The sequence below is a fragment of the Taudactylus pleione genome, unplaced genomic scaffold, assembly GCF_031769625.1.
Source record: "Taudactylus pleione unplaced genomic scaffold, aTauple2 ptg000149l, whole genome shotgun sequence".
Taxonomy (NCBI): domain Eukaryota; kingdom Metazoa; phylum Chordata; class Amphibia; order Anura; family Myobatrachidae; genus Taudactylus; species Taudactylus pleione.
In genome coordinates, this window is record NW_028284551.1 from 1,125,459 (window position 1) to 1,143,939 (window position 18,481).

The 18,481-nt window shown below is 43.1% G+C and overlaps 1 protein-coding gene across 1 annotated transcript in view; it reads left to right on the forward strand.

Moving 5' to 3' along the window:
- The window catches only part of PDXDC1 (pyridoxal dependent decarboxylase domain containing 1), an 87,257-nt gene that overhangs the window by 33,166 nt on the left and 35,610 nt on the right, over positions 1-18,481 (forward strand). Inside the window, exons 2-6 of the mRNA XM_088474219.1 lie at positions 8,967-9,040; positions 11,519-11,575; positions 13,981-14,061; positions 15,604-15,753; positions 17,933-18,122. Of these exons, the coding sequence (XP_088330345.1) occupies positions 8,967-9,040; positions 11,519-11,575; positions 13,981-14,061; positions 15,604-15,753; positions 17,933-18,122 (552 nt within the window). The remainder of the gene's footprint in view (positions 1-8,966; positions 9,041-11,518; positions 11,576-13,980; positions 14,062-15,603; positions 15,754-17,932; positions 18,123-18,481) is intronic.

The window sequence follows — 18,481 nt, forward strand, 5'->3', positions numbered from 1 at the left end:
ACAGCAGAAGGATTACATTTATCCAGACTTATTTAACATAGCTGAATAGTGCATTATATTTTATTTTGACAGTTCTGTAAATCCTGCTTAAATATGCTACTATTTCCAGCTGCAGTTATTATTGTGCTGGAATATTTGCCCCAGCACGCCTGTTCTCTTCTTCCTGGTCTACTTAAATCTGGATCATAATGTGTTTCAGAAACACAATTCATTTTTAATGAGGACTGTGTTCCTCTCCCAGCCTTACACAGGATTGTAGACAACGGGGCAAGCCTGACCTGAGTAGCATGTTTTGATGCTAAAAATAGTGTCCATTGGAAGCACAAACCAGTGATTCTTGTTCTTGTTGGGTGTGCAAAGTACAAAGAGCACAATAATGTTGCTTCCTTTAGCTCTCTGACTGGGAGAAGCCTATGTAAATCTATGACTCCAACTCAAGGTGCAGATTTCAAGCTGCTCATATGTTTAGTGAAGTCAGACTAATGTGTGTGTCGAGTCAGAATTGTATGTACATCTAGTATTCAAATTCTGCATTGCACACAAGTACAAGCAGGGTGAGTGCATGCAAAAGAGAGTCCTGTCACAATTACACAGAGCAGGTACTGTGTATTCAGAGGACTGTAAACACTGCCTCCTATTTACTCTGCTTACCTAAGGTGTGTTGCTTTTTTTTTTTTTTTCCCCTCATGTGATTAAATCATTCTAGTTTGTCAATGAGTGACATGTCATAGGATATGGCATCTTTCAAAACATGACACTTTGAGTATTGCATGCACCCAAGAAAAAAAACACAACACCTCGGTAGTTCCAGCAGCATATCAAGGCTTCTCATAAGTGTACTTTGTGGTATAAACAGCGGGTTTTCTCTGCTGATCCTCCTGTAATTCTTGATGGCTACTGTAGTTAAAAACTTCCTATGATTATGACAATTCCTTATAGATCTTGGATGACGTCCGCGCAGCTCCCCCTACCATTACGTATTGTTATTATATTTAACTTTTTCTATGTACTATATTGTTCATGTGCTCCAAGATGTAATCCTCTGATTTTTGTTGTTTCTGTAACAAGTACTTTTTCTATGAATGTATAGTGGTGTTTTCAATAAAACAAAGTTAAAAAAACACTTGCCAACATTGTTACATTTATAGTGGCGACATTTGACTGTTGACATACACACGTAATGATTTTGTAACCAATGATTTTCTGTCAGATTTTCCCTTGAAAATGTAAACTCTTTTTGAAGTGTAATGAACGATTTTTACAACGGTGAACGAAAAATGTTCCTTCCCTTAACGAAAATCGTTATGTTGGACAGTCTGAAATGGACGATGAACGATAACTACAAACGGGATCGCGCTTGAACGATTATCGTTCATCGTTATAACTCGATTGAACTATAACGAAGCCCTCTAGACTTTGAAGGAGTCCATTCGCTCTCTTCTGGCCTCCGGGATCATTGTTCCGGTTCCCAAAGGGGCTTGCCAATCTGTTTTTGGTCAAGAAGCCAATTCTCAACCTGTGGTCTCTCAACAGGTACTTGAGGATTCCCAGGTTCCGAATGGAATCACTCCGCTCCATTATTCTAGCCATGGCTTCCCTGGACATCCAGGATGCCTATTTGCATGTTCCCATCCATCTCGGTCATCAGCGATTACTCAGGATTGCGATCTGGGAAGATCATTTCCAGTTTCGGGCTTTACCATTTGGACTCTTCACGGCTACTCGTGTGTTCACAAAAGTCATGGCAGCTCATCTTCGGAGCTGGGGAATCCGAATTTTCTCTTCTTCAGGGTCCATAGGGTCCACAGGAACTACCTTGGGGAATATGTGGTTTGGAGGAAACCTAGCACCTATCAGTCAACTCTTTCCGGTCCCAGGATGCACTGGGTCCTCCTCCATATATACCCCGCCTCAGGTACTCAGTTTTTCGTTTGGTGCTGCAGGAGACACACCGTTATAACCGTACGGGACTGAAAACAGTCCCAAGTTTTTTTTTCTTTCTTTCTTTAACTCTGAGTTTAGCAGCAGGGCGTCTTATAAGATCCCCTTGCTGCGACTCCATCTACCCCCACCGGCGCCGCAACACCAGTAACCTGTGTGGTCTGGTGATTTTGTCAGGGTCGTGGCAGAGCCTGCTAAATTGCGATGCCGTGACCTGGATTGCAACCAGAGGACACGGAGAAGTCCGGTAAGAGCGAGTCAGTCTGGGCTTCCAGCATGGGAGATGTATGGAAGCTGCTGCGGTGAGGGCCCTGTTCGCCGATCCCGAACTAGGCCATATCTGGATGACTTGCTTCTCCTGGCCCAGTCCCCGGAGATTCTCAGGGAGCACGTCCGAGTCACTGTGTATCTTTTCCAGGCTCATGGATGGGTCATCAATTGGAAGAAGTCTTCTCTGACTCCGTCTCAGGTGATGGTGCATTTGGGGGCCTTTCTGAACTCCAAATTCAGCTGGTTTTAATCCCAGCAGACAAGGTTCTGGACTTGCAGTCCAGGATTCGTTTGTTTTTACAGCGCCGCCGGGTGGCAATTCATTCATTCTTGCATGCAGGTACTGGGCTCTCTAGTCTCCTTCTTTGACATGGTACAGTTGCATTCCCGGCCTATACAGCTGGAAATTCTAGCCCTGTTGGAACAAATGCCATCTTCAGCTCAAGTCCCAGATGATTATGGCTCCAGGAGTCCAATCTAGTTGGGGGACATGCCTTTTGGGTTCAGGACTGGGTCCTCCTCACCACCGACGCAAGCCTTCGGAGGTGGGGGACGGTTTCCTGGCAGGAGACCTTTCAGGGTCTGTGGTCGGCTTGGGAGAGTCGGTTACCGATCAACAGTCTGCAACTTCAAGCGGTTTACAGTGTTCTTTGTCAGGCCTTGCCTATCCTTCGAGGTCGCCCATTGCAGGTACAGTCCAACTATGCGACGCTGTCGCTTGCATAAATCATCAAGGAGACACTTGCAGCAGCGCCGCCATGAGGGAAGTATCTTGTATTCTCTGGTGGGCGGAGAAGTCTCTTCAAACCCGGACAACAGTGTCATTCCAGGAGTTGAAAATTGGGAAGCTGACTTCCTGAGTTCATTCAGGCGACTGGGCCCTACACCTGGAGGTCTTTCAACTCCTGGTCCTTCGTTGGGGTTTCCCAGACATTGATATGATGGCATTTCAGCACAATCACCAAGTGCCGAGGTACTGCTCTCGCACCAGAGATCCGGAGGCCTTTCTGGTGGATGTTGTGGCAGTTCAATGGACCTTCCCACTCCTGTACATCTTTCCTCCAATCTCTGATTCCTTGGGTCCTCCGCAAATTGAAGTTGGAGGGTGGCAAGGTGATCTTAGTGGCTGCGAAGAGCATGGTTCACAGACCTACTGGGCCTCTCGGTCGACGCTCCTCTGCGTCTTGCACTGTGGCCAGAACTTTTGTCTCAGGGCCTGTGCCTTCATCTGGATCTAGCCCTGTCTAGCTTTGATGGAGTGGCTCGTGATACATCCGTCTTAAGAGCTAAAGGATTCTCTAGGTCTGTCATTAACACTATGCTTAATGCACATAAGCCCTCTTTGGCTAGAGTTTACCATCGCGTTTGGAGGACTTACCATAGCTTCTGCCCGACTGATGTCGGACTTGAGCGCTTTATCTTGTCGCTCTCCATTTCTAATCTTTCAGATTACCTTCCTAATGTTTCCAGGTTCCAAATCAATCAGGAGATTGTGGTTCCTGCTTTCCGAGTTCTTCTCCGGAGGAAGCCTCTCTGGATGTGGTGCAGGCCCTCCGGATTTAAGTAGACAGAACAAAGGACCTGCGTAAGACAGATTCTCGCTTTGTCCTGTATGAGTTTCGCAATAGGGGTTGGCCACCAACTAAGCAGACTCTGGCCAGATGGATCCGTTTGACTATTCACCACGCTTATGCTTTGGCAGATCTTCCTGCATCGGCTGTGGTGAGGGCTCATTCAACCCGGTCGATGGGAGCTTCATGGGCAGTAGGACGTGGTGCTTCTGTGGAGCAGCTGTGTAAGGCGGCCACGTGGTCTTCTGCCAATACGTTCCTGAAATTTTAATCTTTTGATACCTTCGCTACACATGGTGCGGCTTTTGGGCGAAGGGTTCTTAGCGCAGCCCCAGTGGGACAGTCAAAATATTTAACTTAAGTACACATCTATTATCCAAACAGGAAAATGCTGTCTTAGAAAAAGGATTAAAATATGCCCCCACCATATTGTTAAATAAGTTCTCCACATTCATAGATTTGAACATACTAAGAATTACTCTAAACCGACGGATTCCCATGCATACATTGGAATAGACAGTTGTCACCATTCCAATTGGTTACATTCTATCCCGGGTAGTCAGCTAAGGAGACTGAAATGCAACTGTAGCAAACCAGAAGTGTACGAGATGCAGTCAAATGATATGCAGGCCAAGTTCGCAGCATCAGGTTATCCCTCCAATCTTATGATAAAAGTGAAGGAAGAGGTAGGGAGAATACCAAGGGAGGAGTTATTGAAAAACAACAGGAAAATAAATGAGAAACCTTCTACTGTGGAATGGTCATTTATAACTTCTTATAGTAGTCAACATAAATATATAGAAAAATCACTGAGTAAACATTGGGGCATTTTACAGAAAGACTCTGTTTTAGGTCCCCATCTCCCAATGAAACCTAAATGTATTTACAGAAGGGCCCCCAATATAGGCTCACGTTTGGTTAAAAGTGCCCTACCAAATACCTCTAAAAAGGGGGGGGTATCACTTCAAAAGGGTTTTATCGATGTGAGCTCTGTCTGGGGTGTAAAGGCATCAAAGGAGATGGACATAATAAAACTACTGAAGTTATAATAAATGGTAAATGTTGTGCTATCAGCGACTTTATTACATGTAACACCAAAAGTGTGATATACGCAATTGAATGCAGCTGCAATTTGTTTTATATAGGCAGAACATCTAGGCCCCTAAAAGTTCGGATAGGGGAGCATTTAAGAAATATCCGCAAAGGACTTGAAACGCATGCACTTTCAAATCACTTCAAACAAATACATAATTGTAATACTGTGGTTATCAAACAGTTTGTAGGTTTAAGGCACATAGTGGACCATTGGCGGAGAAATGATGTAACTAAACAATTGGCTGTAGCTGAAATGAAAAGTATCTTCGACTGTGGTACTTTGACCCCAGGAGGTCTAAATCTCGATTTCGAGATTAAGTGGTTTCTGTAGTTACTTAATGCTGTTTTGCACTTTCTTCTGATATTGTAGCTATTCATTGCACTTTGCACTTTCTAATAAAGCCCATATAAGATATTTGATGCTTTATGTGCACATAAGATAATGCGCTATAATGTGATTATTTTTTATTATGTCATTTATGATACATACAATCTGGATATCCAGGCATCGAATTTGAATAAAACAACTATGGAGATAAAACGATGTGACGAGTCTAATGTTTACCGTATCCATATCAACGAATAAGGGTGTAATCACTTGATAATGAAAACCCAGGGTGTGACGTATCGGGATGTCCTCATGGAGAGATCACGTGACACAAGGGGATGAGTAAATGGTCCGGTTACTATGGATATACCTGAAGTGACGTGGAATAGGATTGCGGACGACGCTGGTGCAGCAAAGGATCATGGACTCTGTAGTTGATTCATGTATAGAGATCAGCTGTGCCGGCGCCGATCCGATTGAATAAGATCGGTTTTTAAGGGACAGTGTGTTAGGGGTGCTCATTCACCATTTGAACTCACCTTGAAAAAGACCCCAGAACGGGGGTTGAAACGCGTCGGTTATACGGAGATCCAGGCGGCTGACAGGGATCGCGGCTATCACGGAGCGATGCTTGGGAGCTGAACCAGTGAAGTGACCGGGACTTTTTCTGATGTTTGACATCACATGCTCCTTAAAGAACTGCCTGTTGACTGTTCTTGCACTGATCCGGTAAACGTCATCTTTATTGCCTCCTTGGGGATTCCCATGTTTTATATTGCTTTCACATGTTTTTATGTGTATATATTTATATGTTATTAAATTGTACTTCACTATATGTACACAATACCTTCTTTTTTTCTGGGTACATTGTGGCTGGATTTGTGAGACTACAGCTCCAGATACTATTCTGATTCCCAGGTCCCAGACCGATTATTGACATTTGGCTATTTAGGAGCGCAGGTCATATGATTGCTATATAATTTTTTTCCTATGTAATTTCATTTTGGTGGAGGTGTGGGAACTACAGAGGTCACCGACTTGCTGCTTTTCTTTGCGCACCCACTTGCTCTTCTATCTGTTATATTCTTAGCGCAGACCAGGAGCATCCCCTCCCTTAGCTGATTAGCTTTAGGAAGTCCCAGTGTAATGCCTGTGTCCCTAGAGGAAGAAGAAAAGGAGATTTATGTGCTTACCTGTTAAATCCTTTCCTTCGATTTCATAGGGGACACAGGGCTCCCACTCTGATGTGCACTCACGATTTGGACATGTTTTACGCGATTTGTTGTTCCGATGCGTCGAAATCGGGTGAATCGTGTAAAATATCGTCTAGTGTGTAGGCACCTTTTAGGCTTGTTAACTTAACTGAGGTAGCCTGTGGCAGGGGGTGGGACATAGGGGGAAGGAGGAGCCTGGGCTGTGCCTGACAAAGTTAACTGTCTGGTGCCCAGGCTCCTTTCCACTAACCTATACCCAGCGTAAAGCCTGTGTCCCCTATGGAATTAAAGAAAAGGATTTAACAGGTAAGTACAGAAATCTCCTTTTACTAAAGTGAGTTTTTAGAAGAGGAGATGTTGCCCATAGGAACCAATCAGATTCTAGCTATTATCTTCTAGAAGGTGCTAGTTAAATGTTAAGTAGAATCTGATTGGTTGTTATGGGCGCCATCTCCACTTCCAAAAACTCTCACTTTAATAAATATACCCCTTATGGGGGGCATCCACTAGACGATAAAGTTGAACGATAATGATAAAATCGTTCGATAATCGTTCAAACATCGTTTGAACATCGTTTGCAAATCGTGCAGTAATTGTTTCTAACGATGTACGATGCGCTCCCGCTGGTCGTTTGATCGTCTCCTCCATCGACTGAACATGCAGGTCAATTTCACTTGATCGTTTACACATCGTTTACACATCGTTTACACATCGTTTACACATCGTTTACACATCGTTTACACATCGTTTACACATCGTTCACACTGAACGATCAAACAATGAACCACTATCTGCCCACTATAGCTGAAAGCTCTCAATCACAGATTCAAACAACATAGTTTATCGTTCGATCTTTTGCAAATCATTTGCAAATCTTTTGCACATTGTTCAGAGTGGAAGATCGAATTTCAGGGGAAACTTCAAGGGAAAATCGTTAAGAGGTTGGACAGGGATAAAATCGTCTAGTGGATGCCCCCCATTACTCTTCAATGCACCTTGTATGAAAAATAACATGCTCTGTGCCCAAATCTTCATTGAGATGTTATTTCAGAGTAAAGTTGTGTGGACTAACCATTTAAAAGTTATGTTTTAATGCTCTTTTTATCACTAAAAGCATGTAACTGGGCATGAGCCCAAGAGATGCACTTGTGTGTAGATGGAAACTCATTTCAGCATGCCTTTATGTACATGTTCACAAGTGACCTATTATTATACACACCTGGCAAGTGACAAATTCTTAGCAGCCAGTTCAGTTGTTAATTCATAAAAAGCTTTTCAGCGATCCAAAATAGGACAGTTTGGTAGGAAAGTGCATCAGGTGGATCTCAAGCTGGGTACACATTAGAAGACGGCAGATGCGACAGAACAACGTATTGTGCAGTCTGTACACACCACACGATCTGGTGAATGACCGCACGATATGAGTGAATAATTTGTTGCAGATGTGCTTTCATTTACCTAGCATCTATATGCGATACAGTGTGAGATGCCCGGTGCGACTGAAACGCTTAGGCTGCTATTCAATTGTTTTGGATACTTCCCACTGGGCGTCTATAGGATTGAGCGCCCATTGGAGCAATTCAGTTGTTGCCCTGTTCAGATGTCTAAAGCTGCTGGGGGGGGGGGCACATTTCTGCTCACAGCCACCTGAGGTGCAAAAAGAAATGTGTGCAAGGTCTGTTGGTTTGGGAGCCCTAACCACTTCTTTAGACGGGTCTACCGCTTTGCACGACTAAACCCGGTGCTTTTAGCAACGTTAAATACAAATGGGTGCCCGAACGGAGAAACTTTCTAATTGCTCTGTCAGGCGCCTATTCGTATAGACGCCCAGCAGGGGGAAGCGAAACATTTGAAACCCCCCCCCCCCCTCCCCTTCCTCAGAGATACATTTTGCATCTTATTTGCATCATAGTTGCAGCAAAGCACCACTCACAGGGGTATGTTTGCTAGATTGCACTGATAATTTGGCTTCTCCCAGTTTTGTTTATGCGAATAAGATGCACATTTTGAACGAGAGACACACTGCTGAGTCATCCGGGACCTGGCGTGCCAAGAGGAGCTATTTGCCGGTACTTGAGCAACAGTGTAAGAGGACACATCGGTAGGACTACAATTTTTGGGGAAGTGACCAGTCTTCCTGCAGAAAGGCATTACAATAGTGATACCTCTGCCCACATTTCTCCATGTATCTAGGTTTGGCATTTTTGTAATTTGTGCAGGTGAAACAATAAAAATGATTTTGTGACATATTTTTTATCCTACTGTGAGTTGCTAGCTGATTTACCACGTGTACACAAACTACATTATATGGTGCAAAGTCAACTGGCATTTGTGTTTGCTTTCATGTATTTACTTACATTAACATGACTTTAGCATACAGGATGCATGTTTAAACCAGACTCTCCATATGATAACGTGTGTACCTATAATAAAAGTATACAGAATCTGCCTATAGGCCTGCATTCCATAGCAGCATGATGTTCTTTAGTGTTGCATTATGATTTATTTGCTGGGTGACTTTATTTCTCTCTTCTGCCATTTTTGTAGATGGTGGACCCGACCTTGACAGAAATGGGGAAAAATCTTAATGAAGCAATGAAGATGCTGGAAGAAGGCCAGAGGTAGGTCGGCTCCACCCTGACAACCTGGCCATTTATTAAACATCAGTTGCAATATTGAAGTTCCATGTACAGCCATCAAGGAAGTGTTGGATCCTGACATAAAGATGTGTCCATGTACATCTATCCTCCGTGGGTTACACATAACGCTTGAGAGCCCTGTGACTCGGTAGCGCAGAGGGTTTTTTCATGTGACTTTTTACCTTCACATGCATCTTATTCACAGAGTGATGCAAATAGGATGCACAAGCAGCTTCGCTGATTGAAATGATACGCGGCATGCCTATGTTTTGTGTGTGACTGCGGGTGTATCTGCATGCAAATTGCTATGTTACAGTGTCAGCGGCTGCAGCAGCTACAGGATCCTTAAAGTGCATTCACACAACGATTTTTTGAACGATTTAACTATAACGACGTCGTTATCGTTCAATCGTTGAAAAAATTGTTCAGTTTCTGAGTTATAACGATGAACGATTATCCCATTTGTAGTTTATTCTGACTGACCAACTGAACGATTTTCATTAAAGGAAGTTCCAAAACTCGTTTGTAGTTCAAAAAATCGTTCATTACACTTTAAAAAATCTGACAGAAAATCGTTCATAAAATCGTTGGTAACAAAATCGTTTTGTGTGTCTATGCAGCTTTAGTGAAACTCCCATAGATCACTGTGTTAAGGTTTAACATGCTTGGACTACCATTTAAGCTGCATACACACGCAACGATTTTCTTACTAACGATTTTATGGACAATTTTCTGTCAGATTATCTGTCAGATTTTTTAAAGTGTAATGAACGATTTTTTGAACTACAAACGAGTTTTGTAACTTCCCTTAATGAAAATCGTTCAGTTGGTCAGTCAGAATAAACTACAAACAAGATTGCGCATGAACGATAATCATTCATCGTTATAACTCAGCAACTGAACGATTTTTTTCAACGATCGAACGATAACGACGACGCTATAGTTAAATCGTTCAAAAAATCGTTACGTGTGTATGCACCTTTATTCTTTCATACCTCCTTTTTGTTAATAATACCAACCCCGTTGTACCACTGTTATGCAGATGTCCCTGCCAAATACAGTATGAATACAATGGCTGCAGTGATGATACACAATAACGGAGTATATCTCACCAACTCTAGATGTAGGAGAGCACTGGTGAAGCTGTATCTGCAGCAGGATTTGTTTGTCAGAACAGCAGTGCACAAGCCAGGAGCAAGCAGTGCAGTTCACCGACTGAAGGGTTAGAAAGAGCGCTACTTGTTGCAGCAAATATCTGCGGCGGGGAGATCTGTACTGTATATGTACCCTGTGCTGGCAGCTGAATTCAGCGGCAAGGTGTACTCGAGGTGTGCTGGCAACACCTGGGTCGAAAATCGGTGGCTGTATTCAGGACTGCCATCAGAACTTGTCAGGCAGATAACTGTGTGTGTGTGTTAAATAACAGAGGATGTGACTGAAGGTACTTGGGGAGGTGACCAGATGGAGGGGGAGTCGGCTAGTGAGCAGATAGGGGCGACCAGGAGATGCCGGGATAAAACAAGAGGAAGCTGCAAGTGAGAATATTTATAATAAAAAATTGACATGCGTGAACGGTGAAAAAGTAACCGAATAGGATTAGGTCATTTTATAGATGAGGGTGTAAATAAGGAGTACAGTAAAGGTAGGAACACACTGCAGAGATATATCTTTAGATGATGGTCGTTCATATACACAACCATCATCTTCCAGGCAGCCATAGGTCCCGCTGGCCGAGGGTCGCGCCACGACCTCCTCCTCGCCGTTGCATGTGTACGGGTGATCGGATGATCGCCCGTGCACACTTGCCGATGGACAGCTATATCTGCAGACATAGCTGTCCATCGGCTGTTCCATTCTTTTAATTGCTTTTTTTTTAGGAGCATAAAGACTCAGTTCTCCAATACATATATAAATGTAAATATTATTTACAAATGATGCTTTATCCCTGGTAGGTGACTTTAGTAGCCTCTGCTGTAATTGTCTGCCACTGATGCCTGCAGACAGAGGGAGAACCACACGTGAATGCTGTATCTGCACCATGTGTGGACTACACTGTATAATAAGAGAACATTGCCAAGGTAATAAATTTCATAAAACAGGGTCTTAGTTTCAACAATATAAAATTAATTATAGAAAATGGCAAGAACCTGTGACTAGCCGGTCAGAGATGGGCTAGCCTGTTTCACTCCGGAATGAATTTCCAGTTTCAATGTATAGAAAGAAGTAACTTTCCTAAGAGATTTGGGGGATTTGAATTATTTGCTAATAGATAAGAAGCATAATAAATGTACACTCTACCAATAAAGGCAGAATCTATGCAATCCAAATATTAGACGTGCCATATATTGTACTAGTATGTATTCGCCTATTCCTAAAAGCACCTCTTACATTTTCATCTGCTACAATTTCTGCTTTGATGTGTTTGTCTTATACTGTATATCTTTATTTTGTTACTAATAGGTCACTGGAAGATGAAAAGGACACAAGGAAAGATATCCCTGGACCACTTCAGGGAAGGTGAGTGCTGTTGGCTCGTTGGTAATTTTCTTCTGGCTGTTGTGCACATAATATTTGATGCATGGTTTGATCATAAAATCACCCACAACTATAGCAATTGTAGGGTGTTCTAAAGCTGGGTACATGCTATGCAATGTGCACCTAGCGGCGAAATGACACGATGTAACGATACATTGTGCGTGCTGTACACGTTCCGGTGTGCGATGGTGCAATATATTGTTACACGCTGCATATAGCGGCATGGTGTATTTCATTGCATCGTCCCATCTGCTGTGCAGAACAACAAATGGGATGATGCAATATACGTCCATCGCCAACAATGTATCTGGAGTACACCCTACGCGATCCTTACAATATCTCGTTCAGATTCTCGACGGAAGGATATATCGTACAATGAATCGTATAGTGTGTACCCAGCTTAAGCTGTATGTTTACAAACGCATACCTGTCATTGTGTCCTTACCTAGTGGTAATATTGTAGCTTGAATAAAAGCATGACTGCAGTGTATGGTTAATAAAACGCACACCTTTCTGGAAGAAAAGATCTGTTGTATGTGCTATGTCCCCTCTGTTGGTACTTCCTGCTAAAGGCAATAATTTAAATATCCATGTGGTAACTCAGAGCAAGTGGCACATTCTTACAATTAGATATTGCAGGAAATGTGTTAGGCACACACTGGGCTCAACGCAATTAGGAGTGAAGGTGGCGAGTTGCGGTGTACAATTCGACCCCCTTTGCGACCCGATCTTACCCTGGATTCCTACATTTTTGCTCGCAGCCCTATGCGACTCTGGCGGTATCGTGAGTGGGGCATACAGCCACACTTACTCGCTCCATGAAGGACTTGCTCTGAATCGGGTCAAGCTCACTGAGCATTTTTCTGCTAGAACATGTATATGTGTCCTTCTCCATCGTTGCCACCGATGTGGCAAACTTGTGCAAGCATCGCCATGTGATTGCTACGCATGCGGCACAGTATGCCACGCCACAGGAGCATTTGCACCATGAGATCCTATGGATTGCGGGTGTGAATGTGCAGCGCACGTGCCTGCTAGCTGCATTTTTTTGCGGCATGCTTTCCACAATTTGGTCCTATGTTGTATATATTCATTAATATTTAAGCTGCTCAGTAGATGACTAACTTCATGCACAAACATTAAACGGGAGAGTATAGAGTGAATTGTATGGATTACATAAATGTGATATCGTTTTAAGGTTTTAAAACCTTTATTTTTAGACAAGATGTGGAACATGTGTGAACAGTGGTAAGGAATAGTTGCTTTTGGCCATATTTACCCATATATGTTGCTGTCATTTTGTACACTGCACTACAAAAGTGACCCTTACAATACGCCTACTATTAGCAGTAGCATCTTTTTGCTTTATACTAGTTTGTTAGAAATTTCCACTGGTGAATTTTATACATAGAAACATGTTTTGCGCTACATTGTGGGAAGACCATGTTAGGATGTAGGAATCTGTGTGTATTTTATGTAGCTTGATACAATTACATTCAGTTTAGAAAGTATATTTCCTTGGGGGGGGGGGGGGGGTAGGTAGGTAATCTCCATTCATAATGGTTACAAGAAGAGTATAAAAAATTTGAAAAAATGTTTTAAGTTTAGAGCAGCACCCTGATTCTCTTGAGTTGTGGTTTTACATCATTTGATCCTTGTAGCTTTCACTCGTGAACACTGTGTCACCAGTATGTCCTGTTCATTTTATTTCTTGTGCTTTTGAAGCTGAGTAGTGAACTATGTTAACCGTTATCAGTAAAGGTGCATACACACACACACACCGATTTTTTGAACGATTTAACTATAACGACGTCGTTATCGTTCAATCGTTGAAAAAATCATTCACTTTCTGAGTTAAAACGATGAAAAATGATCATTCATGCGCGTTCACGTTTGTAGTTCAGTCAGACTGACCAACTCAACGATTTTCATTAAGAGAATATGCAAAAATCGTTTGTAGTTAGTAAATGAACGATTTTAGTAAACTATTTTCGTTAATTTTTCCTTTGAAAAAATTAATGAGAATCGTTTACTAAAATCATTCATTTACTAAATCGTTGTGTGTATGCACCTTTAGGCCTCTGCGTTATGCCTACTATATACTGTACCAGCACTTAACTCCAAATTCATTCATAAATGGGTCACTTTCTTTCTACCTGGGTTGCAGTGCATACCCATACTGTTTATTTCCAGAATTTGTATTACACAAAATGGTTCTTTGGTGGGAAATATAGGTCACAAGAAGCGACTTCTACGCTTGCCAGGTGCTCTGACACAGGACCCACCAACCTGTGAGATATCGCTATAGGTGTAAAGTTGAGAGCAAACACAGCTAGAAATGAGGATAAACTTGTATAAAGAAGAGGTTGACTTAATTGTCCTTTCAGTGGTCAGAACATGGTGAGCATTCTGCAGCTGGTGCAGACCCTTATGTATGAAGATGAAGAAGACGAGCCACAGTCCTATCGGTAAGTATTTGCATCTCCACATTTGTATAGAAAAAGGATTTGTTGTGCAGTCAATCTGGTTTGCTTCTCTAAAACAATGATCGTCGTTTGCACTTTAAAACCTAAGTGGATCATCATAGTAAATGTGTGTATTCTGCCATATCAGAGGAAATCTTCCTGTCCCGACCCTCTGCTCCAGGTTGTGTAGCCAAGATGCTGATTCCTCCCACTGTCGTCGGTAATGTTCTCATATCCAGATAGTTTAGGAGACTTGCTCTCACATGATAAATTACAATTCTTTGGCTGGCTCTGTTTAGCAGTCATATTCATCGGGTTTATAAACACCACTGCGAGCTGATACACTCATAGTAACATAAGGGCCTCCCCTAGATATGCAGATTTTTGGTACCTCTGGTGAAATTGGAAAAAAAAAAATAACCAGTCCTTCTCTACACTAAAGCACAAATATGTCCTAACTCGTTCAAGTTTATCTTTTTGATTCAAATCTAATCATGTTTTTGAACTATGGTTGCTTTATATAAAATAAGATATTTTAGAATGTACTGTTTGGTTCATCATTGTATGTTTTTGACCAATAAAGATACTGTATTTAAAAAAATTAAAAAATTTTCATGATTTTTGTGTGGAAACCGTTTCTCAGTTTTTACTATATATATTGTTGGAGCTGCAGCTGTTTTTACAGATTCTCCTTTCCCCAATAGCCTGTTTATTACTATACTGCAAAGGACGGTGGGCACTTGGTATTATTACTAACTCACAGACTGTGTAGACTTGGTAGCCTGAAATAGACTGTGTGAATGGGACAAGAGTTATCACAAAGTGACAACTGGCTATTAGAGTGGATAGACCATGCACTCTGTGACTTCAAAGCTGCGAGGGAAAACTAATTTTATGTTGGCAATAAAATCCTCTGTCACTGCTTTGTTCCTTCACTGACAGGGACCTGCAATGCATTGCAGTGTAATCACTCAGTCATAGAAAAGGAATTTAATCTTCCTCAAGATCAGATAGATGGGCACTGTCTCATAAATACAGCGTCTTGTTCACTTGTCATGTATGTGGCTGTCAGCTTTGTATTTTTTTTCATTCTTCCACAAATCTGGTGGAGCTCATATAATTTCAAGCATAGATGGTGTTTTATGCGTTTTAGAATGTTCTCCTGCTACAGTGTTTATAGATTCTGAAAGTGCTTTGTAATCCCATCCATTATTAGTTTTTTCTGTCAGATTTACAGAGCTTTAGACTCCACTCCAGTCCTCGTGTGTCTGCAATAGGTCAAGTGGTAATGATATATTTGCTGGCGCTCACAAATGTCAGTCATCAGAAAGGAGTCACTGACTCTTATTAGGTTTTATTGTTAAAGTATCACACAGGGATAGAAGGAATATAACACATCTGATCCGGTTGGGATCCCTGAGTGCTGGAGTTTAGTCAGGGTAAATACTAGTTCACTTTGACATTTATATGTCTAGGTTTCTTGTGTCTTGAAAGCTGTTAGACACTCAACATGTATATTTATTTTTTACTGTTTTTGTTTCTTAGTAGGATTCAAAATGTTGGGGAACAGGGTCACATGGCACTGCTGGGACATAGTCTAGCAGCGTATATCTCCGTACTGGACAGAGAGAGACTCAGGAAATTGACCACCAGGATTCTATCGGACACCACTCTGTGGCTCTGCAGACTGTTCAGGTACCTTCAGCTAATAAGTCCTGTGTTTATTACAGTCATGGTCGAAATTATTGATTTAGAGACCACACTACCCTGTACAATATACTAAACCAAACTCTAGTTGTGAAGTAAAACTTGTTAATAAGGACTAGTACTAGTTTCTTATTACACTTAATGTTACAACTAGTGCTCAGGTAATAGAAGCAGAAAGGAATAAGCATGGTACACACGTTTACAGGTAGTGGTTACCTTGTTTTATACTATTACACTTTTCAAGGTTCATTTGATTAGGGTTAGAGTACTTTTTTGTAACTCTTCATCTTTGGCATGCGTGTGTCCTACATGTTGTAAAAATGTCAACATTCATATTGTTGACAGGTATGATTTTGACATTGAAAATGTCGGCGTTTGCAGAATGTCAGCATGTGAAACGCCGGCATTCTGCATGGACTGCCAGCGGAGGGTTAGGCTGCATATACACCTATAGATATATCTGTCCAATCTGTCTAGTGGGCAGGAAAAGCTGGTCTGTTTTCCAGTGTTTGGGAGCAAATTTTTATTATTCGCCCTCATTACCAGATATTTCTTCCCACCAGACAGATAGGTATGTCCAATCTATAGGTGTGTACGCCGCCTTAGGCTTAGGCTGCGAAAGGGGGGGGCTAGGATGCAGGAGGGGAGGTTAGGGGCTAGGATGCAGGAGGGGAGGTTAGGGGCTAGGATGCAGGAGGGGAGGTTAGGGGCTAGGATGCAGGAGGGGAGGGAGGTTAGGGGCTAGGATGCAGGAGGGGAGGAAGGTTAGGGGCTAGGATGCAGGAGGGGAGGGAGGTTAGGGGCTAGGATGCAGGAGGGGAGGGAGGTTAGGGGCTAGGATGCAGGAGGGGAGGGAGGTTAGGGGCTAGGATGCAGGAGGGGAGGGAGGTTAGGGGCTAGGATGCAGGAGGGGGAGGGTGGTTAGGGGCTAGGATGCCGGAGGGGGAGGGTGGTTAGGGGCTAGGATGCCGGAGGGGAGGGTGGTTAGGGGCTAGGCATACTCACCACAGCAACTGCCACTGGATCCGCCGGAAGTAATCATCTGATGATCGCCGGACTGTAAGGCATCTCTGGAGCCGGTAAGTCGCCGCTAGATCAGCAGGGACGTTTTGTCAACATTCTAATCATGTCGACATTTAATAAATATCGACATTTCGCGCATGTTGATATGACTGTGTCAATATTAGCAATTTGACATTTTGAATGTTGACATGATGAATGTCTACAAAATATACCACCCTCGTGTGTCCAGTTAAATGTCTGCAGATAAGCATAGCCTGTAGTCAATTTATCGGAATGCCTACAGCAGCACATAGTGGGCCTCATTCAGAGGCGGTCGGAGGATGCAAGCGGTCGCTCAGAAACTGGGCGGCCGCTTGCATCCTGACCGGCCGCCTCTGTTTCGGTCGTTAGGCTGTGGGTTTACACCCACAGCTCTAACGACCGCTAGGGTGATGGTTGCGATGGTCATTGACCATCACGACCATCGGGGTTTACGACGAGACCCTAGGGTAGGGTCTCAGTTGTCGTAAGCCCCGGAGAGCTTCCGGCTCTGTCAGAACCGGAAGCTTTCCACTTACATCACTAGTGATGTCAGTGGGGCCACCCCAAAACGGTAGGCGTTCCCATGGGAACGCCTCCGTTTGGGCTGCCACTCCCCCACGGCCCGCCTTCCAAACGGGGCGAGCTGTCAATCAACATCGACAGCTCGTCCCCTTTGGAAAGAGACCCGCTACGACCGGCGCTGTCGGTCGTAGCGGGTCTCACGCATGCGCACGAAGGAGCCGGCTCCCTCGTGCGCATGCGCACTTGACAAACATCGAGGCGGCCGTACGGTCGTAGACCGTACGGCCGCCTCTGAATGAAGGCCAGTGTTTCATGATATGGGCTTTCTCATGATTATTACTGAGCCCAGGGCCGCATGTTATAAGCGCAGTGTGAGGAGGGGAATTGAGGCGGGCAGGGAGCCACACATGAGTTAGGTACAGTAGTAGAAAACCCAGGGGCCCCAACAAAGTTACAACACTGCATACTGTGAAGGGGGTGACTGATAATCATTCCCTTGAAATTCTTTAGAAAAGCTCCTACTTGGATCAGTTATCTGATTGTTAAGAAATGGAGCTTGGAATATCAGCACCCACAGACTACCTCCTATGCTTTCCTGCAGATATGAAAATGGTACTGCCTATTACCACGAGGATGATCGGGAGGGTCTTCTCAAAGTATGCAGACTTGTCATCCACTCTCGTTATGAAGACTACACGACGGAAGGATTTAACGTTCTCTTTAACAAACAGCCTGTAATTTACATGAGTGCTGCTTCTAGACCTGGCCTTGGCCAGTACCTCTGTAACCAGGTATGGAGATAGATATTTTTTTTTTATAAAATTAAGCTATCTATGTGTTGTTGTTTTTTTTTTGTTTTTTTAAGGAAATGCATAGGTTTTATTTGTACATATATGGTTGACTATATTCAAAACAAAATAACTGATTGTATTTGGTGAAGTTGAATCTGTTCATGACTAGGGTTTGTTCATACTGTAGTGTACAGACTAAGGACCTCATTCAGAGTCAGTCGAAGCGGCCGCACGGTCGTACGGGAAAAGGGGCCGGATATTCAAATGACTCCCTCGCAAGTTGTGTCTTTAAGTTCGGATCGGTAGCTGGCCGACCAAGGGGAGGAAGCGGTCGGAATAAAAAAAAAATACGCCCCCTT